At 37.8% G+C, this 26,069-nt stretch overlaps 1 protein-coding gene across 1 annotated transcript in view; it reads left to right on the forward strand.

Annotated features, from left to right (window-relative positions):
- EPHX4 (epoxide hydrolase 4) overlaps positions 1 to 26,069 on the forward strand; it is a 36,003-nt gene that overhangs the window by 4,127 nt on the left and 5,807 nt on the right. Inside the window, exons 3-6 of the mRNA XM_005678109.3 lie at positions 6,383 to 6,540; positions 8,182 to 8,310; positions 12,179 to 12,282; positions 17,778 to 17,926. Coding sequence (XP_005678166.3) covers positions 6,383 to 6,540; positions 8,182 to 8,310; positions 12,179 to 12,282; positions 17,778 to 17,926 — 540 coding nt within the window. The remainder of the gene's footprint in view (positions 1 to 6,382; positions 6,541 to 8,181; positions 8,311 to 12,178; positions 12,283 to 17,777; positions 17,927 to 26,069) is intronic.

The raw sequence follows: 26,069 nt of genomic DNA on the forward strand, positions 1-26,069 counted from the left end.
TCTCTAAACTGACTTAAATGTAGAATGTGTGGTATGTTTTTGAAGTTCTAGGACAATGCCCTGTCCCCAAATTTCTCCTTTTCTTTTGCTCTTAACACCTAGAATTCCACATTACATATTCCTCACTTCCTTTAGAATTTTAAAGATTTTGTGTGATCTGAATTCCTAATTTAAAATGCATCTAGCTCTGAAAAAATATTTAGTTAATACTTTTAGAGTAAAAGCCCTTTATTATAAATACTTTGAGATTGCTAGTGCACCAGGAAGTGTTAGGCATTGAAGAAGAGAATGGAGGAGGGCAAAACCCCATCTAGCCCATCATTTTTCTAGAGCAAAAAGTCTATGACATGCAAGCATGCTAAGTCGCTTCACTCGTGTCTGACTCTTTGCAACCTCATGGATGGTCGCCCACCAGGCTCCTCTGTCCATGGGATTCTCTAGGCAGGAATACGGGAGTGGGTTGCCCTGCCTTCCTCCAGGGGATCTTCCCGACCCAGAGATAGAACCTTTGTCTCTTACATCTCCTGCATTGCAGGCAGGTTCTTTACCACTGGCACCACCTGGGAAGACCCTACGACATGACTGGCTTACAGATAAAATGTTAGTCTAAAGTATTAATCAAATCTGCATAAAGTGATGTGGGCAGTGAATTGGCTCAGCCGCTTAGTTGCTGAGACTTCTGTTTGTGTAAGTCATACCCTAAAGTGAGATCTCTATGTTGACATTTTGTCTTTCCTTCCAAATTACCACTGTTACTCGTTATGCAATCTAGTCAATTCCATTCATGAGCTCCATTCAGGAAAAAGTCAGTTCAAATCAGAATTTAGGATAATGGTGTTTTGATTAAACCACTTCAATCTCTCTCTCTTAGACTTTCCTTTTTCTGTCCCCAAAAGCCCTTTCTCTTGCACTTTTCCCCTTTTATGCTTGCATGCTCAATCTCTCTGTCGTGTTCAACTCTTTGCAACCCTGTGGACTGTAGCCCACCAGGCTCCTCTGTCCATGGAGTTCTCCAGTCAAGAATACTGGAGTTTGTTGTCATTTCCTCCTCCAGGTGATCCTCCTAACCCGGAGATCAAATCCACATCTCTGGGGATTCCTACATGGGCAGGCAGATTCTTTACCCCTGAGCCACCTGGAAGGCCCTCCTTTTATTTTCTTTTAGAGCCAAAAAGCTTTGGCATTTTGAACCAATTTCAATTTATATTGCCCATGAAATATCCCTTTATTAATCAAGTTTTGCCTAAATGCACATCAGTTTATAATATTATAGATCAAGCAGGTCAGATTATTTGATACAGTGAAAACAAAATAATCATAAACTGGCAATGTATGTAAAAATGCTTTTTAAACAGAAAATCATTATACAAATATAAGGTATTATTTGCATTTATCATCATTAACTAAGAACAGCAGTTGAGATTTGGTGAAATTTAATATATACTATTAGATGTTACACAGAAACAATAAAATTCTGGGTCTTCTTAAAATATAGAGGAAACATCAAACAATATACAGATCTAAATTAGTGCCAAATAAGGCTGTCACAGATGATTTTCTCCCCCTCTATCTCCACCTCAATTTGCATTTCTTTTAAAAATATTTTGAGCTGATGCAAGCAGTTTCTGGCAATAACACCAGCTGTATGGGACACACTCGTCATTACTCAAGTGCTGAGGCAAGTAAGGGCTCTTCATGCATACAGCTGAGCACGGAGCCTGATGACTGTGGCTTTTTCTCCATTGTAAAAGGGAAGAGTATATTCTGCATCTCAAAGAGGCTAGCCTGGTAAACTAGGAGCCCTCCTTGTGTTAAGAATAGCTAAGAAAGAAGTTGCTTTTTCTGAAGTGTCCTCTGCTTGAGCTTCCCAGGTGACTCAGTGGTAAAGAATCTGCCTGCAATGCAGGAGACTCAGGTTCAATCTCTGGGTGGGGAAGGCCCCCTGGAGAGAGAAATGGCAACCCACTCCAGTATTCTTGCTTGGGAAATTCCATGGACAGAGGAGCCTGGTGGGCTATAGTCCATGGGTTAGCAAAGACTCAGACACGACTGAGCAACTAAACAACAAAGCAACTGGGTGGGGGAGGAGGGGAACAGTGTGGATGAAAATAGCTAGTTTTGTTCATTTATGATATTTTCAAGAGTTACTGATTTTATGTTTCATTTTTGTATCAAGGGAGTTATTTTGTTTAATTCATGTGAATGACAAGCTCATCAGTCTATCACTGGGGTGATTTCTTTTTCAGTTTAGAGTTGTGTAAATCAAATATGCTTTATTTATGAACTCTAGGAAGATTACATTTAAAAATTATTTTGTAATTTATTAAGATAGCAGTTGCAGCCTTTAAATATTCCTAGAAATGTTTAAGATATTGTTTGGCTCCACTCATTGATAATAGAAATAGTTGAATTTATTTGGAAGGCAATGTAAATTATTAATAGCATAATAACATGCAGGTATTATGTTTACATTAAATGTAAAATGCTATAAGATTGTACACATTATTTTGAGTCAAATTTCTACCTTGACATCTCTACTTAAATGAATTCTAAACAAAGACACAGGTACTTAGGATATTAAAACAATGCATATTTTAGTAGAAATTGAATATAAATTCTCCAAGAGGAATCTGGGAACTTTAGTTCAGAGTTGTCTCAAGGTTTGAACTGGGACAGAGTTTTACTAAACAACTGGTATTTCTAGCACTATCATAATTCAGTGCTTTCCTTTTTCCATTGTTTCACTCAGTCAACAAATCTTTATTGAGCACCTTCACATCTGCCAGGCAATTCAAGGAGCTCACAGTCAAGTGGAAATGCCAGGCACTCACAGATTAGTATAAAGCACATGCCCAGTGCACTGAAAAGTGTGCAGACAAATCGAAGAATATGGAAGGGGCCACCCAACCCACCTGTGAAGGAGGGAACCTGGGAAGTCTCCAAGAAGAGAAGATGCCCAGCAAGAGAAGTTCAGTGAGGGGTGAAAAGACAGGGGTTGTGGGGAGTAGGGAAATGCTGAGGAGCCATGATGTTTCAGAAAAAGGAAATTATGTAAACAAAGTCATAAAAACGAGACCCATGTTTATTCACTGCAAGCAGATAAGTGCTGCAGGGGCAGCATAGCATGGATTCTCAGGCCAGACCACCTGGGTTTGGATCCTGGCTCTGCTATTTGCTAACTCTGTGACTTTCAGCACGTCCACAAACCTTGGTTTCTTCATCTGTAAAATGGGGATAATAATAGTACTTACCTTATACTACTATTTTGAAGATCAGCATCACTATATGTGAAGCACTTTAGAATTGTGTGCCTGGCCTGTAATAAGACAGATACAGATGTTAGCCCTTTTTTTATTATATAGCAAATGACAGAGGGTATAAGGTAGTTAAGCTGGAAGATTAGGAAGGTCAAATCTTAGAGGTTTTATCTGCCAAAATAAAGTGCTTGGGCTTCATGTTGTGAGTAACTGAGAGTCAAGAAAGTGTTTGTGTTTTTATTACGTCACTCTGGTTTTATAGAAGATAGAGCCAAGGGGAACGAAACAGACACAATTAGACCAATCGATGGCTGCTGCATAAATGGATGCCTGGATGAAGGTAAGGATATCAGGGATGGATAGGAAAAGTGATTCAGTTCAGTTCAGTTCAGTTCAGTCCTCAGTCGTGTGCGACTCTTTGCGACCCCATGAATCGCAGCACGCCAGGCCTCCATGTCCATCACCATCTCCCGGAGTTCACTCAAACTCACGTCCATCGAGTCGGTGATGCCATCCAGCCATCTCATCCTCTGTCGTCCCCTTCTCCTCCTGCCCCCAATCCCTCCCAGCATCAGAGTCTTTTCCTGTGAGTCAACTCTTTGCATCAGGTGGCCAAAGTACTGGAGTTTCAGCTTCCAAAGAACACCCAAGTAAATATTAACATTTAAGAGGTTAAATTTACCGAACTTTATTGATTGGGTATGAAGGATTATAAAGAAGAAAGAATTAGGCTTCAGTTACAAAGACATTAAAAAAAATCAATTCAAAATATTAAGTAAGGCTATGAGAAAATAGGCGGGAGTGGTTCAGTGGTAGAATTCTCGCCAGCCACGTGGGGGGCCCAGGTTCTATTCCTGGCCCGTGCAGCCACAGCTCCCCTTTAGGGCTTCCCTGGCAGCTCAGAGAGTAAAGAATCGACTTGCAATGCAGGAGACTGGGAATACAAACTCCTGGAGATGGTGAGGGACAGGGAAGCCTGGTGTGCCGCAGTCCATGGGGTCACAAAGCATCAGGCAAGACTGGGCAACTGAACAACAACAACATGGAAAAATAAAATCACATGTGTTGACAGATGAGTATCTTTTAAGGAATCAAACTGCTTCTGTTGTTTATTACAACCCGGAGAGATTATCAAGATTGTTAAGAAAGACACTTTTGTTAAAGTTTTCAAATCCATGTTCATTGGCAATGCTTTTGCAGATTTTCACAAATCATAGATATCCTAGTAACAGACCAAAGACTCTATCTATCCATTCATGAATCCTAATGTGTGTCTGACACCTTTCCTGATAATCTAGCTGTTGATGTAAAGTGGTCGATTTGTTTCTTCCTTTTCATTGTTTTGTGTTATTGTACATTGCAGTCTCCCTTCATTATTGGTTTATAATCTCAGATCACTCTGTTCTCCTTCCTATTATGCTCCAAAAATCTTTCCAGACAATGATCTACCATTTGTCAGATAATTTTATACTGTGTTCCCATGAACAGATGTGCACGTAGATGCTTTCAATGCATATTCTGAGTTCTATAACACAGGGAGTCACTTTGAAAAATCCAAGTCTCTTTTTCTGTTATCCGTAATGTTTTTGCTTCTTAGAAGAAGGAACTCTCTTGGAGCTCTGTGTTTCAATTAATTCTGCAGTTTTATTATCAAGCATACGGGGAACACCTGGTCTAGCAAGCTTCCAGGACCTGGCTATCACTGTGGCCATTCTAATTGATCAGTGCCTGGGCCATTTTGGTTGTTAAATGTTTGTTTGTTTTTTAGTTTTTTATTTTTTTAATTTTAAAATCTTTAATTCTTACATGTGTTCCCAAACATGAACCCCCCTCCCACCTCCCTTGTTAAATGTTTTTAACCACTCACTTGCATGTCTTTTTAATTCGGGCTCTTCTCCTTCGAAGAATTTTGTTTTAGCAAGCAGAGGTTTATCTTTTTTCTTTTCTTTAAAATTCATATATTTATTTTTGGCTGTGCTGTGTCTTCATTGCTACGCGTAGGCTTTCTTTAGTTGTTGTGAATGGGGGCTGCACCCTGGTTGTGGTGTCGGGGCCTCTCATTGTGGTGGCTTCTCTTATTGTGGAACACGGGCTTAGTTGCCCCTCAGCATGTGGAATCTCCCCAGACCAAGGATTGAACCTGTGTCTCCAGCACTGACAGGCAGATTCTTTTTTTTTAATATAAATTTATTTATTTTAATTGGAGGCTAATTACTTTACAATATTGTAGTGGTTTTTTCATACACTGACATGAATCCACCATGGGTGTACATGTGTTCCCCATCCTGAACCCCCCTCCCACATCCCTCCCCATCCCATCCCTCTGGGTCATCCCAGTGCACCAGCCCCAAGGACCCTGTCTCATTTACCACTGGCTCTCCAGGGATGTCTCAGAGATTTATCTTAAGTAGTTGTTTTATTGGAGAAGGCAGTGGCACCCCACTCCAGTACTCTTGCCTGGAGAATCCCAGGGACGGGGGAGCCTGGTGGGCTGTTGTTTATGGGGTCGCACAGAATCGGACACGACTGAAGCGACTTAGCAGCAGCAGTAGCAGTAGAAGCGACTTAGCAGCAGCAGCAGCAGTTGTTTTATTGGATTCTTCCAATTATCATCTTTTAAAAAATCATCAGACTTTTTCATCCATGAGTAACTGTTTTTATGAATGAAAACATTGAGTCCTATTTGACATATAGCAAGCTGAGTAAAATGCCCCTTCTAGGAAAATACACTTTCATCTTGCAAGTTTTTTGAAAGAATCAAATGGTACAATATACAGAAGCACTTATAGGCACAGACTAAGTGATAGTGGTAAGCATTATTTAAGCAAAGCTTAGAAAATTGACTTCTTAGGTACATTTCTTAAGGTTTTAGTATCTGGTATTTTGTAGTTTCAGTAAATCCTTGCCCTTTGTTACATTCCCACTGGAGCTGGTAAAAAAAAAAAGTCAATTTCAATAATGTGAGTGCTTTCTTTTCAAACAGGTTTTTTCTTTCCTGCCCACACATGGCTACATAACCTTTCTCAAAAATGAGAAGCTACTTACAGTTTTCCACTTAGACAATCTGTAATGGTATTCTTTATATTCGTTACTGTGGTATTTTTAACATATCTTATTTTCTGCAGGTATTCTTGGCGTCACCAACTAAGGGAATTTAAAAGTGAATATAGAGTTGTAGCACTGGATTTGAGAGGCTATGGAGAAACAGATGCTCCTGTTCATCGAGAGAATTATAAATTGGACTGTCTAATTACAGATATAAAGGATATTTTAGACTCATTAGGTAGGTTTTAAACAAATAGTATTAATTATTTTTAATGGACTGACATTCAACAAATTGTGAATTGATAACCTCATTTCTCGGGAGGGTGCTTCCATTTACCTGAGCTGTTATCTGGATCCTGTCATTTGGTGTATATCTATAGAAGGAATTTAAAATAATACATCCAGAATAACTATTCAGTTACCATCCAAAGTGACTCTCAAAATTTGGTTTTAAAAATTGACTTAATGTATACTATTTATTATTTTCAGAACTAATTATTAGAAATTTGATTCTTGTTCTCAGAAAGTTTATTTCTTCAGAACCCACACTTAAATATTCATTTAAACATATTGTTAGATGCAGAAACACTTGCATTATCTTTTATTGACCAGTTAGTGCCACAATAATATTGTGTAACAAACCACCCCAATCTCAGTGACGTACAGTCAAAGGCATTCATTCCTGTGCTGGATCTGCAGGTCAACCTTAGGCTGAACTCTTCTGGGTCTTAGCCTCAGGCCACAGGTCCAGCTAGGACTGACTTCTCAGAGTGAATTGGGTTGCAGCCCCAGCTAAAGGAGAGAAGCTACCTGGGGGAAGCTCTTCTTCTCACTGTGGTTGAAGTGGCAAGAGGATGAGCCCCATAGCAAAACACATTTCAAGTTTCTGGTCACTGCTCATTGGTCAAAGCAAGTCACATGACTGAGCCCCCAGATCAAGTTATACAGCCACCAAGAAACCAAAGCAAATCACACTGCCAAGTCTAATATGAAATGGATAGTAAAAAAACTTCCCTGGTGGTCCAGTGGTTAAGACTCCATGCTTCCACTGTGGGAAGCATGGGTTCTATCCCTGCTGGGGAAACTAAGATCCTGAATGCCTCAGGCCGAAAAAGGTGGGGCGGGGGCGGGGGCGGGGGGTGGGGGTTGGTGGTAAAGTATACTACCTCTATGCATTGGGAAGAGGGGAAGAGGGAGTAAATATTTTTTAGCAATAATCTAATCCACTACATCCCTTTTGACTAAAACCCAGTGTTTATAGAGCCAGTATAGTGAGAAACCCATGAAATCAAAGACCCATTTCTACAAGAGTCTAATGAGAGCATAGATCAGGTCAATATTTTTAGAGGAGAAAAAATGGATGCAGTTAGGGGGTGTCAATGCAGCATTGTAATTTAGTGTGATTACAATAAAATCAGAGACACTGATTTCCAACAGCCATATATCATATTTTGTGGTAATTCAGTCAGACTTGGCCTAATTTTGTCATCATGCAATTTTCTGGTCAAGTCAATATGTAATCTTGCTTATGACCTAGGTATGTGTAGTCTTTACCATGGTTTTTCAAACTCAGGTTTATGTAACCAGAGCTGAACTATTTCAGATTTTTTCTTTAAGTATAAATTCCCAAGAGAAGTTCTGAATCTTTAGGTCTATAATGGACCTGGGCATCTAAATTTTTGGAAAAAAAAAAAAAAACTACACTAGTAGATTCAGACATACAGGTTTTGGAAACACCAAACTCAATATCTGCAGAAAGTACATAATTATGGTAGGAGAGTAGAAAGGTTAGTTTTAGAAACATATCTAGTACATATGCGGTAATGATGCACGCACCTGTTTATTTTCAGTGATGTCAACATTCATTTCTCAACTACAGGGTATAGCAAATGTGTTCTTATTGGCCATGACTGGGGAGGCATGATTGCTTGGCTGATTGCCATCTGTTATCCAGAAATGGTGATGAAGCTTATTGTTATTAACTTCCCTCATCCAAATGTATTTACAGGTGAGTTTAAATTTCCATTAAGACATCTTTGATAGTATGACAACTCACTGTTGTCACTGACACTTTGGATTAAAAACAGTAAAAGTCAATTAATGTAATATTTTTTAAATTAAGTGACTAAACTATGATATTAGCACACAATAATATCAGTTATCTTGGCTTTAAATGTTCCTGAAGAGTCAAAGGAAGTATAGCTTTATATTTGCTTGCATAATCTTATTTTTTTAGAAGACATTTTACTGCTAACTTGGGGAGAGTTAAAGGAAAAATGCAGTAACATTACTTTGACAGTAAAGAATCTTGACAGCCTAGAAATAAATTTTCCTCTTGCTTGACTACTTTGAATATCAAGAATGGCAGCATTCTTTAAAGCAGCAGTTCTCAAATTTTTGGTCTCCTTTATACTTTTAAAAATTATTGAAGACCCCACTGAGCATTTATTTATACGAGTTATACCCATATGCATTGACTGTATTGGAAATTAAAAATGAGAAATTTCTAAATGTTTATGTATTCATTCATTAAAAAATAATTAATCCAGTACATATTAACATGTATAACATTTTATTGAAAACTAACTACATCTTCCAAAACAAAATTTTAGAGAGAAGAGTGTCATTATTTTACATTTTTGCAAACCTCTTTAATTTTTGGCTTAATAGAAGACAGCTGGATTCTCAGATCTGCTTCTACATTCAATCTGTTGCAAATGTTTGAATTGAAGTATATGAAGAAATCTGGCCTCACACAGATTTGTAATTGGAAAAGGGAGGAGTATTTTAATAACCTTTTCAAATAAGTGTGGATATTCTCCTTTAATACTACACCAAACTCAAAAATTGGTGATTTCTGAAAGGTTAGTAACAATGTGCAATCTGATGTCATATTAATGAACTTTTCATATTCTGTCACATTAAAATCCATTGGTCTCTCTAGCCCTTTGAATGGATTTTTTTAACCTATGCATGATTTTGCAGTCATCATGCATTGAAAGATATTGGTTCATTGAGCTATTCAGGTCTTCCATAAATTGACACATTTCATTATATGATATCAAAGAATCACTTTCATTAATATCACCCCAGTTTCATCAAAAAAGTCTTTATAGAAAAGCTGTCAAGCTCACAGTAGCAGACACAAGTTTCCAAAATTCTAATTTTCATTTGAAAGCTTGAACTTGGTAATTGACAACAAACACTGATTGTTTTCCCCCAAGTGACAGGCTTGCTTTGTTCATTTTCAGGAGACTATCTGCTCAATACCCAAGTCTGACTGATGATAGTTTGTTAGTCATTCTCTCAAGTAAAAGAGATATTTTATTAAAAAGGCAGCTAATTCAACTTAACAGCTGAAGAATTGCTTTTCCTCTAGATAATCGTTGATTTTGGTATTCAACAGAACTGCCTTATATATATTTTCTAACTGCATCACAAGACACATACAAAAGGTAGAAATTCAAGAAAATTAATAATTTTGTCTATTTCATCAAACACATTCATAAGTGAAACTGCCACTTCATTTTATGTATTTATTATTTACAGCAAGTGTGTGGTGTGAGGAATACGATGGATTATAAACAGTGTGGTATTGTTTAGTGCCACAGCTTTGATGTGTGCTCAGGCATCAATGGCTTTATCTACTGTTGCCTTTGCACCATATGTGCAAATGTCAAAAAAATGAGAAAAACTAATAGTATTGTCTTGAAATAGTTTGACCACCTGGATCTTTTGAAAGGGTCTTGAGGATCCCCACGGGTCCACATGGGATATGTTTCAGAACCTCTGCTATAAACAGAACACTTAAAAGAATGATTTAAAACAAACAAGCAAACAAAAACAAAACAACAAGCACCTGTGGAAATGGCTAGGCACATTTTTATTTGGCTTTGACATGTTATGATTTCGTCCTCTTGAACCATGCTTGTCAAATTTTCTGAGGTTCAGTACTGTCACAATCCACAGTAGTCCCCCCAAGGAAAAAAACTCAGACCAACATATTTTTATTTCTTCTTCAAAATTGGAGAAGGTGAAGGAGAAATTGAACATGACTACATAAATATTGTATGAATATGTATAAAAGTTAAATTTTAGATACATATCCAATTTTCCTCTCTTGGTAATATCAATCTGAGGTTCATCATATTTCTCTCAGTTGCGTTAGGCAATAGAAGTTGTGCTACATGCTTGTTTAGTAGATCAGGACCCTAGAGTAAATGTTATTTTGGTGGTACTGCTATACGGGAGCCTCCCAGGTGGCACTAATGGTAAAGAACCACCTGCTAATGCAGCAAACATGAGAGATGTGGGTTCGATCCTTGGGTCGGGAAGATCCTCTGAAGGAGGGATGGCAGCCAACTCCAGTATTCTTGGAGAATCCCATGGACAGAGGAGCCTGGCAGGCTACAGTCTATTGGGTCGCAGAGTCAGACAGGATTGAAGCAACCCACGTACTGCTATTGTCCATACTGTAATTGATCATTTCAGTAAGAAAATACTTGAATATTTCTGGAACTATTAATAATAGGTTCAACCCTGGTCGGGTCAATATGAGGTCTTCAAGTAATATGAATACATTTTCCCCTTAATGGTATTGATATCTCTTAATGCAGGGCTAAGTAAATCTTACTCAATGACGACTTTACAAAAAGTATGAGCATAACAGTGCTCTACTTATCTGAGAAATATAATTTTTAAAACTCCAACCATTTTGAGTACAGTTACAATATTAGAAATGAGGGGAAAAAATCACCTCTATAGTGAGGAAAATTTAGTACGCAATACACAAGGATGCACATTTAATGTGTGTGTGTGTGTGTGTGTTAGTCGCTCAGTCGTGTCCAACTCTTTGTGACTCCATGGACTGTATCCTACCAGGTTCTTCTGTCCATGGAATTCTCCAGGCAAGAACACTGGAGTGGACTGCCATTTCCTTCTCCAACATTTAATATGTATGATCACATTATTCCCTAGTTTTAAAACTTCAGTGTCTTCCCAAAGCACTTAAAATCATTATCATTCTGGCCTTACCTAACTGGGCTTCTGCTTTTCTTTCTGACTCCTCTCATACCATCTCCTCTCCTCATTCACTACACACCAGCCACCCTGGCCTTCTTTCTGCTTCTTTAATGTGCCAAGCACAGGACCTACTTTCTGTTCCTTCACACTCTTCCTACATCCCCAGAGAAGCGTATTTCACCACCTTTACTAAATAATAGTTCCTCTTCCACACCACCGAACCATTGCTTTCAATCAGATTACCATGTTTAATTTTCTTTATGGCATTTTTGCTAACTAAAATGATCTTTTAAATATTCATTACTTATTTATTATGTAAGTTCCTGGTAAATGGGAACCTCTTTTCTCTTGTTCACACTAAATCCCCTCACACATAGTAGATATTCAAAAATTCATTAAATGAAGGCATTTTCTAGATACATGAATGAATTTAAAGGAAATGCTTTGGTTTCTGTTGAGGCCAAATGAATAAGATAGTTAAATCAGCCTGCCAGGAAAATCTTTTAAACAATAGACAATTATTTCCCCCATGTATCCTTAGGGAAGGTATTAAGTCACTGATAATAACTTTGGAGAAGAGGCAGTGTAGTTTGAGTTTTCTTATTCCTTTTGAGTCCATACTTCATGAAGTGGAACTTTCTTTTTATTCAAAGTGCTATAAATATTTAAAATACCCAAAATATCCAAAATAAAATGTAAGAACATAGAAATTGTTCCCAAGAGAAATATACAGAAGCCTTATTTGTGAATACTTTCATGGGATCATCTCAAAGGTGAAATTGTCTTAAAAAGAAGTTACTTCAGTAGTAATTCATATCACTTGGATAAGGTCTAACATGGCATTTTAATTTCAGAATATATTTTACGACACCCGGCCCAGCTGTTCAAATCCAGCTATTATTACTTCTTCCAGATACCATGGTTCCCAGAGTTTATGTTCTCCATAAATGATTTCAAAGTAAGTCAAATATGGTGATGGATATTAACCAGACTTATTGTCTATGATCTTATTGTTTATTATTTTGAAGTATATACAAATATTGAATCATTATGTTGTACACTTGAAACTAACATAATATGATATGTTAATTATACTTCAATTAAAGTAAGAAAAGACTGGTGCTCAAGAGGATAACAAATTAGGAAGTTAAGAATAAAACAAAGATAGACTAAAGCACTGAAAACAAACCAAAAACCCAACAAAACCGGTCCTCCTTATGTTGTTCTGATTTTAAATAATCATTTATTGTATATCTGTTATATGTTATGCACTCTTAGGCCTCTCCTCCGATGCAAAAAAAAGAAATGTCAAACAAATGTATTGTATTAATGTAATATAATGTAATAATGCATTATTATTAATGAAAAACCTTTTAAATTAAAATCCATCTTTAAGAAGAAAAACAGACAAATGCTAAAACTTGATAAATGTTTCTAAGGTTTCATTTATAGGCATACACATTTATTTTTACAGTCTGTTTATATGGTTGAATGCCTGGCTGTTAATTCAAATTTTTGTGAGAGCCTGTGCCCCTAAAGGCACATCTCTTTCTAGAGAACATTCCATGCAGAGATAAATGATATGAATGCCAGATGAGAGAGGGTGACAGTAGTGGAAGCGGAAGCCCTTGGGGGTAATGAAACCCCAAGACAAAGTCAAACCTGCAGGTGTTGGTGCACCATGTCCAGTGACACCAAGAGTCAGGTGTAGTGTCTGTTTCTTCAGTTAATTGGGTGCTTATTTGTCCAACATGGTGTTAAGTATTTAGGGAGGTTAAAAAAGACATAGTATGTTTTAACTGGAAATGATTCTGCATATACCTCTGACGATAAGGACTTTAAAAGAAAACATAACTCTATGCCATTTTCAAACCTAAGAAAATGAACAACTTCTTAATATCATTTCAGTTCAGTTCAGTTCAGTCGCTCAGTCATGTCCGACTCTTTGCGACCCCATGAATCACAGCACGCCAGGCCTCCCTGTCCATCACCAACTCCCGGAGTTCACTCAGACTCACGTCCATCGAGTCAGTGATGCCATCCAGCCATCTCATCCTCTGTTGTCCCCTTCTCCTCCTGCCCCCAATCCCTCCCAGCATCAGTCTTTTCCAATGAGTCAACGCTTCGCATGAGGTGGACAAAATACTGGGGTTTAAGCTTTAGCATCATTCCTTCCAAAGAAATCCCAGGGCTGATCTCCTTCAGAATGGACTGGTTGGATCTCCTTGCAATCCAAGGAACTCTCAAGAGTCTTCTCCAACACCACAGTTCAAAAGCATCAATTCTTCGGTGCTCAGCCTTCTTCACAGTCCAACTCTCACATCCATACATAACCACAGGAAAAACCATAGCCTTGACTAGATGGACCTGAGTCGGCAAAGTAATGTCTCTGCTTTTGAATATTAGTATATATAGGTATATCTAGGTTGGTCATAACTTTTCTTCCAAGGAGTAAGCATCTTTTAATTTCATGGCTGCAATCACCATCTGCAGTGATTTTGGAGCCCAAAAAAATAAAGTCTGGCACTGTTTCCACTGTTTCCCCATCTATTTCCCATGAAGTGATGGGACCAGATGCCATGATCTTCGTTTTCTGAATGTTGAGCTTTAAGCCAACTTTTTCACTCTCCACTTTCACTTTCATCAAGAGGCTCTTTAGTTCCTCTTCACTTTCTGCCATAAGGGTGGTGTCATCTGCATATCTGAGGTTATTGGTATTTCTCCTGGCAATCTTGATTCCAGCTTGTGTTTCTTCCAGTCCAGCGTTTCTCATGATGTACTCTGTATATAAGTTAAATAAGCAGGGTGACAATATACAGCCTTGACGTATTCCTTTTCCTATTCGGAACCAGTCTGTTGTTCCATGTCCAGTTCTAACTGCTGCTTCCTGACCTGCATATAGGTTTCTTTAGAGGCAGGTCAGGTGGTCTGGTATTCCCATCTCTTGAATTTTCCACAGTTTATTGTGATCCACACAGTCAAAGGCTTTGGCATAGTCAATAAAGCAGAAATAGATGTTTTTCTGGAACTCTCTTGCTTTTTACATGATCCAGCGGATGTTGGCAATTTGATCTCTGGTTCCTCTGCCTTTTCTAAAACCAGCCCGAACATCAGGAAGTTCACAGTTCACATATTGCTGAAGCCTGGCTTGGAGAATTTTGAGCATTACTTTACTAGCATGTGAGACGAGTGCAATTGTGCGGTAGTTTGAGCATTCTTTGGCATTGCCTTTCTTTGGGACTGGAATGAAAACTGACCTTTTCCAGTCCTGTGGCCACTGCTGAGTTTTCCAAATGTGCTGGCATATTGAGTGCAGCACTTTCACAGCATCATCTTTCAGGATTTGAAATAGCTCAACTGGAATTCCATCACCTCCACTAGCTTTATTCATAGTGATGCTTTCCAAGGCCCACTTGACTTCACATTCCAGGGTGTCCGGCTCCAGATTAGTGATCACACCATTGTGATTATCTGGGATGTGAATATCATTTTTGTACAGTTCTTCTGTGTATTCTTGCTACTTCTTCTTAATATCTTCTGCTTCTGTTTGGTCCATACCATTTCTGTCCTTTATCGAGCCCATCTTTGCATGAAATGTTCCCTTGGTATCTCTAATTTTCTTGAAGAGATCTCTAGTCTTTCCCATTCTGTTCTTTTCCTCTATTTCTTTGCATTGATCACTGAAGAAGGCTTTCTTGTCTCTTCTTGCTATTCTCTGGAACTCTGCATTCTTAGTAATTTAATGTCCTCCAAATTCTCTTAACTGTCTCAACTGTCTTTATACACTTTATTTGAATCAGGAATCAAATAAGAACTAAACATTGTATTTGGTTGTTAAGGCTTTTAAAATCATTTAACAGTTCTTGTCTTCTTACCACCACTTTTTTTTTGTAATGAAGAAATTTGTTGTTCATATGTCCTGAGGAATGGTTCATATTCTGGATTTGACTGACTCCTTCATCATGGTATTATTTAACTAGTTCTACCAACCCTTGTCTTTCCTACTTCATAGGTGCTACTGCTCTAGAGGCTTGCTGGTTTAATTTGACAAGAATTATTTTATAGGTAGTACTGTATATTTCCTAATGCATTATGTCAAAAAAGCACAAAATGTCTAGTTGTCCCAGTTTTAGTAATGCTAATACTAATCAGTGGGCTTACAAATTGTCGGGCTATCCTAATTGCCTAACAACATTTCACCAAATAATTCTAGCAGACCTTGATCATCACTGCCTAGGTTCATTTAGAAAATAGTGATTTTCTAGTTCTTTTAGTCTTTCTGCTTTTATTAACTGGAATTCTTCTATAAAGAAGAGTTTTCCACATTCGTATTTGGTTATTCTGAAATATAGTTCCCACAAGAATGGCAGGATAAATGCTTCATAATTTCCCTTTATAAATAATGCCCAGAGTAAAGAGTTGGTGCCCTCGAAGCCCCCAATGATGACCAATGCAGGTTTTTTTCATATTATTATGAGTTCATGATTTTTGAAAATCTGTTTGCTATGGATGGGCATCACCAACTCGATGGACACGAGTTTGAGCAAGCTCCCAGAGTTGGTGATGGACAGGGAAGCCTGCCGTGCTGCAATCCCTGGGGTCACAAAAAGTCAGACATGACTGAGTGACTGAACTGAACTGAATTGATATATCAACTGATCATAGTCTTTATTTTCTTTGATATCCAGATTGTTACAAGTCTGTGTCCCCATGACACAAGAGCCCTTTAGTCAGTAGTAGCTTGCTTCCTTAACGTCCTAAGTTCATTATTTATGTTCTGTTCCAGATCTGGAATCAGTCATTTACTGAAGGAGCTCTAGCTCCTATTAGCAGGATATCGTATTTAGAGACCATGATTTAGGTAATCCTTGTTACTGAGTTTTCATTGCTTCTGGATCTTTCCATTGGACGTGATTTGGACATACATATTTTTTAGACAGAAAAAAAATTATGAGTTCTTATCCACAATTCCAAAGCAAATTTAAGACTACAGAATTTTTACATAACTTCTGTGATGTTATATGAAACATACATACGGTTTTAAGTTAAAAGTCTAATAAAACAATGTACATTCAGAGGAGTCTTACTTATCTCTGTTTCTCTATCTCCATCCTATTTCTTCTTTCTCCCATAGAAAACCATTTTGGCTAGTTTTGTTTCATCTTTTTATTTTTTCTATCAAAAACATAAGCTAATGTGCATATATTTGTTTTCTCCTTTTTTCACAAAAGATAACATACTATTAATATAAACACTGTTCTCCACCCTTGCTTTGTTTTGCCACTTAACGATATATCCTGCAAATTACTCCATCATCATCATACAGATTGTCTCCATCTTTTCTTAGAGTCCTAAAAACTCTAATATGCCATTGTGTGGCTATGCCATGGTTTATTCAACCACCACTACCCCACCCACTGATAAACATTTGTTTCCATTCTTTTTCTGTCACAAATAACGTTCCAATGAATCACTTCCTGCACATGTCATTTAATATTTTTGCAAGCATGTTTTGGGGTTGAGGGTCTAATTTTAAACTAGAATCCCAAATAGCCAGTGGAAATCTACTGTATGACTCAGGGAGCTCAAACCAGTGCTCTGTGACAACGTAGAGGGGTGGATGAGGTGGGAAGTGGGAGGGAGGTTCAAGAGGGAGTGGACATATGTATACCTATGGCTGATTCATGTTTTTATATGGCAGAAACCAACACAATATTGTAAAGCAATTATCCTCCAATTAAAAATAAACTTTTTACAAAAGAATCCCAATAATTCTGATTTAGCTAGTTAAGAGACACATTTTGAGAAATGCAAGTATAGAGATTTCAGATTGTAGGGGGGACCCATTTGTGAGTCATGATGTAAGTTTTGCAATTCAGTAAAGTGACTTGCAATTTGAATTCTTAAATATAAAGTAGAACAGAACTGAAGATATCACTACATGCTGTAATAAGTATAAGAATTATTTCTTTAAACTTTTGTTTTAGAAATATATATGTAGATCTATGAACTGGATCACGATATAAAATGTGTTTGTTACTCTAGGTTGTGGTCAAAAAGAAGTTCAAACAGGAGGTGGTGATGGATTGGTTGTCAGTAAACAGATATAACAGTTGTTAGCTGGAACATTAGGGTAGGCTTTAGGATAGAGATAGTACTTAGCTCAGCAGAATGTGAATAGACACCAAGAAGACAGGATACTTTTCATAAAGGTGAAGTGTGGGGAAAAAAAGGTGAAGTGTGCATGGGGGACTAAAGGGAAGAATATCAAAAATAAAGCCAGGTCGGCAGAAATGTATAAAATGTGCTTGTAAACAATGAGGTCTCCAACCTGGCTACAGCAGAAGTTGGGAGCAATCACTGCACACTGACCATCATTCTCTTTCAAAAGCCAAATATTTAGTTACTGTTAAGTAGCTGAAAAGTCTCAATTATTCTTTTCTCACTTACCAGGCTTTGAAACATCTGTTTACTAGTCACAGCACTGGCATTGGAAGAAAAGGATGTCGACTAACAACAGAAGATCTTGAAGCTTACATTTATGTTTTTTCTCAGCCTGGAGCATTAAGTGGTCCAATTAACCATTACCGAAATATCTTCAGGTCAGTATAATTTGTTCTTTTTAAACAAAATATTCATTCCACACAGAGCCAATATTTGATTTTTAAGATTAAGTTCACCATTTATCCAGATACTCAAATTATTTTGGTTTTTATAAGTTGCATAATCTTTTTTTATAGAATATTAAACATATGGAAAAATAAAGAGAATAATACAGTAGCTATCCCATGTAGGTGTAACTTGTTTTATCCATAACTCTATCCACATCTGTCCCCTTGGATTTTGAATAGATGTATATTTTTAGTTATATTTTTAAATAATCATTTAAAAAATATCTGTTAAGCACTTTCTATATTCTGGACTATGCCAGCACTCAGAATACTATAATGAGCAAAATGAGACAAGGTCCTTGATCTCACAAAACTTGTAGCTGAGTAGAGAAAACAGCATCAAGCAAACAACTGCAGTAATGAATGTATGGTTATAAACTAACATAAAGACTTTGAAAGAAAGGGATGAGAATGGAACAAATAACGCTTGAATGAGGAAATTAAGGATGAGTTTGGTATTGACTGGATAGTTTGGGGTAGGGAGACTGGCATTCCAGAGAAAGGAAACAGCCTCTTCCAGGGCTTTGCAGGAAGATGGAAGGCCATGGTTTTAAGTAACAAAGTGGCATAGCCAGAAAGTGAGGATGTAGAGAAGAGAAGGGAATGAGAATGAGTCTGAGAGGTAGGCAGTGGCTGGTCAAGCAGAGCCTGGGAGACCATATTAAGAGCCGTGAACGTGAAGCCAGTGAACGAGAGTTTCAAGCAGAAAAATGATCCGATTTGTATTTGGATATAGTCACTCAATATGGAGAATGCGTTGAGAGAATGAATGTGGTGAAACTTCAGAAATCCAGGCTGAAGAAGATGGCAGCTTGAACTATTCCAAAAGCAATAGAGATGGGGAGAGTGGGTAGATTTAAGAGCTATTTAAGAGAAAAGTTGACACAGTTGGTAATGGGTTGGATGGGGAACTGAGAAGGAGAGAGATGTCAAAGATAACTCCTGAATCCCTGCCATGAACAACTCTACAGATACTCAGGCCAATCACTGAGACAGAAAGTACTAGAAAAGAACTCATTTTGAGGTCATAAATTGTATTGACCTTAGACTAGTTGGGTTTGAAATGGTGCCTTAGATTATTCAAATAGTCAGTAGGCTACGAGGGTCTGGAATTCAGAGGAGAGAATCTGGGGTGAGGATATGTGATATCTTGGAGTCACTAACAGATAAATGAGGCTTTTGTTTCAGAAGATATTGTCTAGAGAGAAAATATAGTGTGAAAGATAAGACATGGAAATTTGTTTGAGTTTGGACTCTACATAGGAGAAAAAAGATTCTCTTTCAGTATTAGCAGCCACAGACTGCCTTAAAAATGTTTAGGGGTTTGAATTTATGCTACTACCATAATACTAGAAGTCTTAGGGGAAAAGTTCTATTTTAACATCATCATAGGCTGGTAACACTCCCTAGGAAACCTAGCAGAAACAAAGACAGAATCTCTCTGGAAGATACACCTCAATTCAGGCTCACAATATCCCCACAGATAAGGTCCACTGAAGATGAGCTGATAATCCAAATTACAAAAAATACCAACCCATCAATAGTGAGTCAGAACACAATTGTAGCAGAACTCCTAAAAATTTCCAATAATAGAAGTAATAAAGACTGTAAAGTAAGTTTAAATTATTAAATATATGAAAGAATAAAAATATGAGTAAAGAATAAGAAAAATATCATGACAGGGTGGAAAGGGCTGGAAAAGAACAGAAAGAACTTCTAGAAATCAAAAGTATGTTATTGAAGTCTTAAAGTCCATAAGTAAGTTAAAGAGCAGGTCAGACAAGCTAAAGAGCATTATGAATTGGAAGGCAGATCTAAAAAGAATTACCTAGAATATAATTTAGAGAGATAAAGAAATGAAAATATAAAAGACAGGTTATATTTGACATGTATAATAGAATTAGAAATCATATAGATAGATAAATGATAGCTAGATAAAGTTGGAAATCACTCACATATAATATATATGTAATAATTTGTTTTCTAATAAAATAAAATAATAGAAATAGAATGTATTGTTTCCAAGCCAGTAGAAAGGGACTAGAAAACTATCAATTCAAAAGAAGGCAGGAAAGGAGAGAAAGGAAGCAAAGCAGGGTAAATAGAAAGCACAAAATAAGATGTCAAAAACAATTTCAATATGTCAATAAACACAATAAATATTAATGTGTTACACCTACCAGTTAAAAACCAAAATGTCAGATTTGATGGAGACACAAGTAAATCACAAAGACACAAAAAGGTTGAAAGTAAGAGGATAGAAAAAAGTTGTAGCAGGTGTTACTTTAAATGAAACAAAATCTCTCAAAGTCTTTGAATATGAAATCCATGAGACTATATGAATGAAAAGAGAAGTAAATCCCATCTTCTTTTTTGACTAACAACAATAACAAAATATACAAGTGTAAAAATATATGTGTATTTTTTGCAAAATAGAGACGTTGATTTAAAAGGTACTTGTAATAGTCACTCAGTCGTGTCCTGGACTCTTTTTGACCCCATGGACTGTAGCCTGCCAGGCTCCTATCTCCATGGAATTCTCCAAGCAAGAATACTGGAGTGGGCTGCCATTCCCTTCTCCAGGGAAACTTCTCAACACATGGATCCAACCCAGGTCTTCTGAGTTGCAGACAGATTCTTTACCCTCTGAGCCACCTGGAAAGTCCCAAAAGGTACTTGTAGGTAATAATTTATCAAGCAACGTAGACAGACATTGCAAAGGCTACAGGTTACATTTTATAGGATATAGCAACATTTTCTGAAGTTCATGTTTTGTCATTTGCTTTTCACAAATAACATTTAAGAGAGTTATTGTGAGAGAAAAATACATTTTCACACAAGTCTAAATTGTGGACAGGAGATATGAATGCTGGTTTTAAATGTTCTCAATTTATCCCTTTATCAGAGGGATAGCTTTGTGATGCAAAATAGTATGTTTTAAGTAGCTATAAGGAAAGAGGGAAAATATTCTCATATTTTTGAGATTCTTTTACTAACAATTAATCATTCATTAAGGAATGGCACCCCACTCCAGTACTCTTGCCTGGAAGCAGTCCATGGTGTTGCAAAGAGTCGGACACGACTGATCGACTTCACTTTCACTTTTCACTTTCATGCACTGGAGAAGGAAATGGCAACCCACTCCAGTGTTTCTTGCCTGGAGAATCCCAGGGACAGGGGAGCCTGGTGGGCTGCCGTCTATGGGGTCGCACAGAGTCGGACACGACTGAAGTGATTTAGCAGTCATTCATTAGGAGGACTTGCACTCCCAAGAGTAAGCTCTAGAATCCTGTTAATTAGCTTGGAGAGAAAAAACAAAACAAAACAAAATGGAGGCCTGTGAAGTTCAAAACTGACAGTTTTACCTAAAGGCAAAAGATAATTTTGAACTAGATTGTTATAGATTAATGTTAGTTGCTCGGTCGTGTCTGACTCTTATGCGACTCCATGGACTGTAGCCTGCCAGGCTCCTTTGTCCGTGGAATTCTCCAGGCAAGAATACTGGAGTGGTTTGCTGTTCCCTTCTCTAGGGTATCTTCCGGACCCAGGGATGGAACTTAGGTTTCCTGCACTGCAGGCAGATTCTTTACTGTCTAAGCCACCAGGGAAGCCCCTGGTGTAGGTTAAATCTAGCTCAAACCTTCTGAAAGCTCAACTGATCCTTGACTCTTTTTACATACAGTAATTAAGGTAATACAAAAAAGTAATACAAAAAAGATCTTCATGACCCAGATAATCACAATCGTCTGATCACTCACCTACAGCCAGACATCTTGGAATGTGAAGTCAAGTGGGCCTTGGGAAGCATCACTATGAACAAAGCTAGTGGAGGTGATGGAATTCCAATTGAGCTATTTCAAATCCTGAAAGATGATGCTGTGAAAGTGCTGCACTCAATATGCCAGCACATTTGGAAGACTCAGCAGTGGCCACAGGACTGGAAAAGGTCAGTTTTCATTCCAGTCCCAAAGAAAGGCAATGACAAAGAATGCTCCAACTACTGCACAATTGCACTCATCTCACACGCTAGTAGTAATGCTTAAAATTCTCCAAGCCAGGCTTCAGCAATACATGAACTGTGAACTTCCAGATGTTCAAGCTGGTTTGAGAAAAGGCAGAGGAACCAGAGATCAAATTGCCAACATCCGCTGGATCATCAAAAAAGCAAGAGAATTCCAGAAAAACATCTATTTCTGCTTTATTGACTATGCCAAAGCCTTTGACTCTGTGGATCACAATAAACTGTGGAAAATTCTTCAAGAGATGGGAATACCAGACCACCTGACCTGTCTCTTGAGAAATCTGTATGCAGGTCAGGAAGCAACAGTTAGAACTGGACATGGAACAACAGACTGGTTCCAAATAGGAAAAGGAGTATGTCAAGGCTGTATATTGTCACCCAGCTTATTTAGTTATATGCAGAGTACATCATGCGAAATGCTGGGCTGGAGGAAGCACAAGCTGGAATCAAGATTGCTGGGAAAAATATCAATAACCTCAGATATGCAGATGACACCACCCTTATGGCGGAAAGTGAAGAACTAAAGAGCCTTTTGATGAAAGTGAAAGAGGAGAATGAAAAAGTTGGCTTAAAGCTCAACATTCAGAAAACGAAGATCATGGCATCCGGTCCCATCACTTCATGGGAAATAGATGGGGTAACAGTGGAAACAGTGGCTATTTTCTTAGGCTCCAAATCACTGCAGGTGATGATTGCAGCCATGAAATTAAAAGACGCTTACTCCTTGGAAGGAAAGTTATGACCAACCTAGACAGCATATTGAAAAGCAGAGACACTACTTTGCCAACAAAGGTCCATCTAGTCAAGGCTATGGTTTTTCCAGTGGTCATGTATGGATGGGAGAGTTGAACTATAAAGAAAGCTGAGCACTGAAGAACTGATGCTTTTGAACTGTGGTGTTGGAGAAGACTCTTGAGAGTCCCTTGGACTGCAAGGAGATCCAACCAGTCCATCCTAAAGGGAATCAGTCCTGGGTGTTCATTGGAAGGATTGATGTTGAAGCTGAAACTCCAATACTTTGGCCACCTGATGTGAAGAGCTGACTCATTAGAAAAGACCCTGATGCTGGAAAGATTGAGGGCAGGAGGAGAAGGGGATGACAGAGAATGAGATGGTTGGGTTTGGGTGGACTCAATGGACATGGGTTTGGGTGGACTCTGGGAGTTGGTAATGGACAGGGACACCTGGCGTACTGCAGTTCATGGGGTCGCAAAGAGTCAGACACGACTGAGCAACTGAACTGAACTGGACTGAACTGAATCAAGGTCAAGTACATCATTAAAAACAAGGTTATACAAATATAATGACTACAAATAAAGTATAGTACATTATACTCAGATATGAAAATCACCCTAAGGTCTCCCCAGGACCATACTTGCATCCAAGGACTCTCCAAAATTTGGACCCAAGGAATCATAATGAACTTGGAATTGGACTAGTTATAGGAATAGCCTGCAAAAACATCTTTGAAAGTCTAACTTATAACAAAGCATCACATAACAAAGCAAAATCTGACAGACTTACAAGAAAAAAAATGGCAAATCCACAGTTACTATTGGAGATTTTCATCTACCTCTCTCAGAAGCTGATCAATCAAGCAGAAAATTAATAAGGATATAGATTTAAACAATCCAATTAACATCTTTAATGTGATGATCAACTCTAGAATCCCGCACCCAACAATGAGAAAATACACAATATTTTTAAGCACATATCATATTTATAAGGATTGATTTTTACATACTGGACCATAAAACAAGCCTTAACCAAAGGATCAGTATCATATAGATTGTGTTCTCTGAACACAGTGAGGTGGGAAATTGACAGCAACAAACTTTTAGAAAACTCAATACAGTCAGAAAAATTTCAAACTTCTATATTACTTGTGGATCAAAAAAATTACATCAGAAACTAGTAAACACAGAAAAAAGTATTACAGCCTGTAGAATACAGTTAAAACAATATTTAGAAATCATTTATGGTTTTTCATGCTTATATTAAGGAAAGAAGATTTAAACTAGGGAGCTAAGACTTCAACCCAAGATATTTGGAAAAGAAGAAAATATAAACAAAAATAAATTAGAAGGAAAATAAAATTAGGTAAAAAGCAGAAATTAACACAATAAATAACAAAGACACAATAGAGAGAATCAACAAAAGCAGATTTTTTGAACACTATTAATATAATTAATATATTATCCTTCCCTGGACTTCCCTGGTGGCTTAGATGGTAAAGCGTCTGCCTACAGTGTGGGAGACCCGGGTTCAATCCCTAGGCCAGGAAGATCTCCTGGAGAAGGTAATAGCAACCCACTTCAGTATCCTTGCCTGGAAAATCTCATGGACAGAGGAGCCTGGTGGGCTACAGTCCACGGGGTTGCAAAGAGGCAGATACAACTGAGCAACTTCACTTCACTAATATAGATAAACTTTGGCAAGATTGGCGTAAAAAAGGCATGAGCAAACTATATCAGGAAGGAGAAAATAGACATAAATACAAACATAACAGATATTAAAATATAAAATTTATGTTAATAACTTTGAGAATCTTGTCAACATGGGGAGTTTTTAGGAAAAGCTTAACACACAAAACTGACTCATGAAGAACTAGAAAACCTGAATAGATATACACATTAAAGAAATTGGGTTATTAATTTAAGCATATGTACAAACTACATATAAATACACACCCATACAAAGAGGCCTAAGTGGTTTTACACATACATTCTACCTCAGAAAATCCCACTTTTTAAAAAATTATTTATGCATTTTTGATTACACTGGGTCTTCGTTGCAGTGATGTCTTTCTGTGGTTGCAGTGAGCGGGGGCTTCTCCTTGTTGCAGTGCGTGGGCTTCTCATTGTGGTCACTTCTCTTGTCACGGAGCATGCACGGGCTCTAGAGTACAAGGGCTTCAGTAGTTGCAACTCATGGGCCTCATAGCAGGTGCGCTTCAGGAGTCATGGCTTATGTGCTCTAGAGTATGAGCTCAGAAGTTGTGGTGCATGGGCCTAGCTACTCCACGGCATGTGGGATCTTCCTGGATCAGAGATCACACCCATGTCTCCTGCTTTGGCAGACAGATTCTTCACCAATGAGCCACCAGGGAAGCCCCAGAAAATCCCACTCTTAAACAGACTCGGCTCTTTCAGGCATTATACAAAGAAGGTATATACTTCAGCTCATTTTCTCAGGTTGGTATAACTTCCGTAACAAAACAAGACAAGGACTGTATAACACAGGAAATTAGATCAAGTTATGTTGTAAATATAGATTCAAAATAAAATACTATCAAACAGAATCTAGCATGCATTAACAATTACACCTAACAGCATTAAAACCCATTAACTTACCACATTAACAGATTAAAGGGAAAAATAAGATCATCTAGGTAAATTAAGAAAAAGCATTTATTAAAATCCAACACATCTTCTAGCTACTATGTAGACTAGAAACAGAGGATAGAAGGAGGACCTCAGATAAACCTGAATTGCCTGAAGGGATATTTCTGGGGAAAAGACATTTGCTTTATTCAGTTGTCCAAGAAAAAAACTCAGGGGTTTGTACTGGTTATTTGTACCTGGGGCACTGGCAGGCATATAAAAATATATTCCGGGAATCGGCCAAGAGGATCAGAAACCTCCACGAAAAGGGCAAAATACTTTGTGGTACTGTTCACAACTGTATTTTCATGGGAAACTGGGGGACCTGAGAAGTCCTAGTTCTATCTAAGAGAATAATACATTATTTCCTGCTTTATAAAAGCATCTTTGTAAGTCTTCTTCTCAGTTGCCATTAAACTTGATATTCTCTATGTCTATTAGTGTCTTTCTGTTAATCATATTAGGCTTCCATGGTGGCTCAGATGGTAGAAGAATCTGCCTTCAATGCAGGAGACCAGGGTTTGATCCCTGGGTCAGGAAGATATCCTGGAGAAGGGAATGGCAATCCACTCCAGTATTCTTGCCTGCAGAATTCCATGGACAGAGGAATTCTGTTAATCATATTATGGTTCCATTATGACAACAATCCAGAAGGTACTTCTACCAGAAA

This window comes from Capra hircus, chromosome 3, assembly GCF_001704415.2.
Source record: "Capra hircus breed San Clemente chromosome 3, ASM170441v1, whole genome shotgun sequence".
NCBI classification, from domain to species: Eukaryota; Metazoa; Chordata; class Mammalia; order Artiodactyla; family Bovidae; genus Capra; species Capra hircus.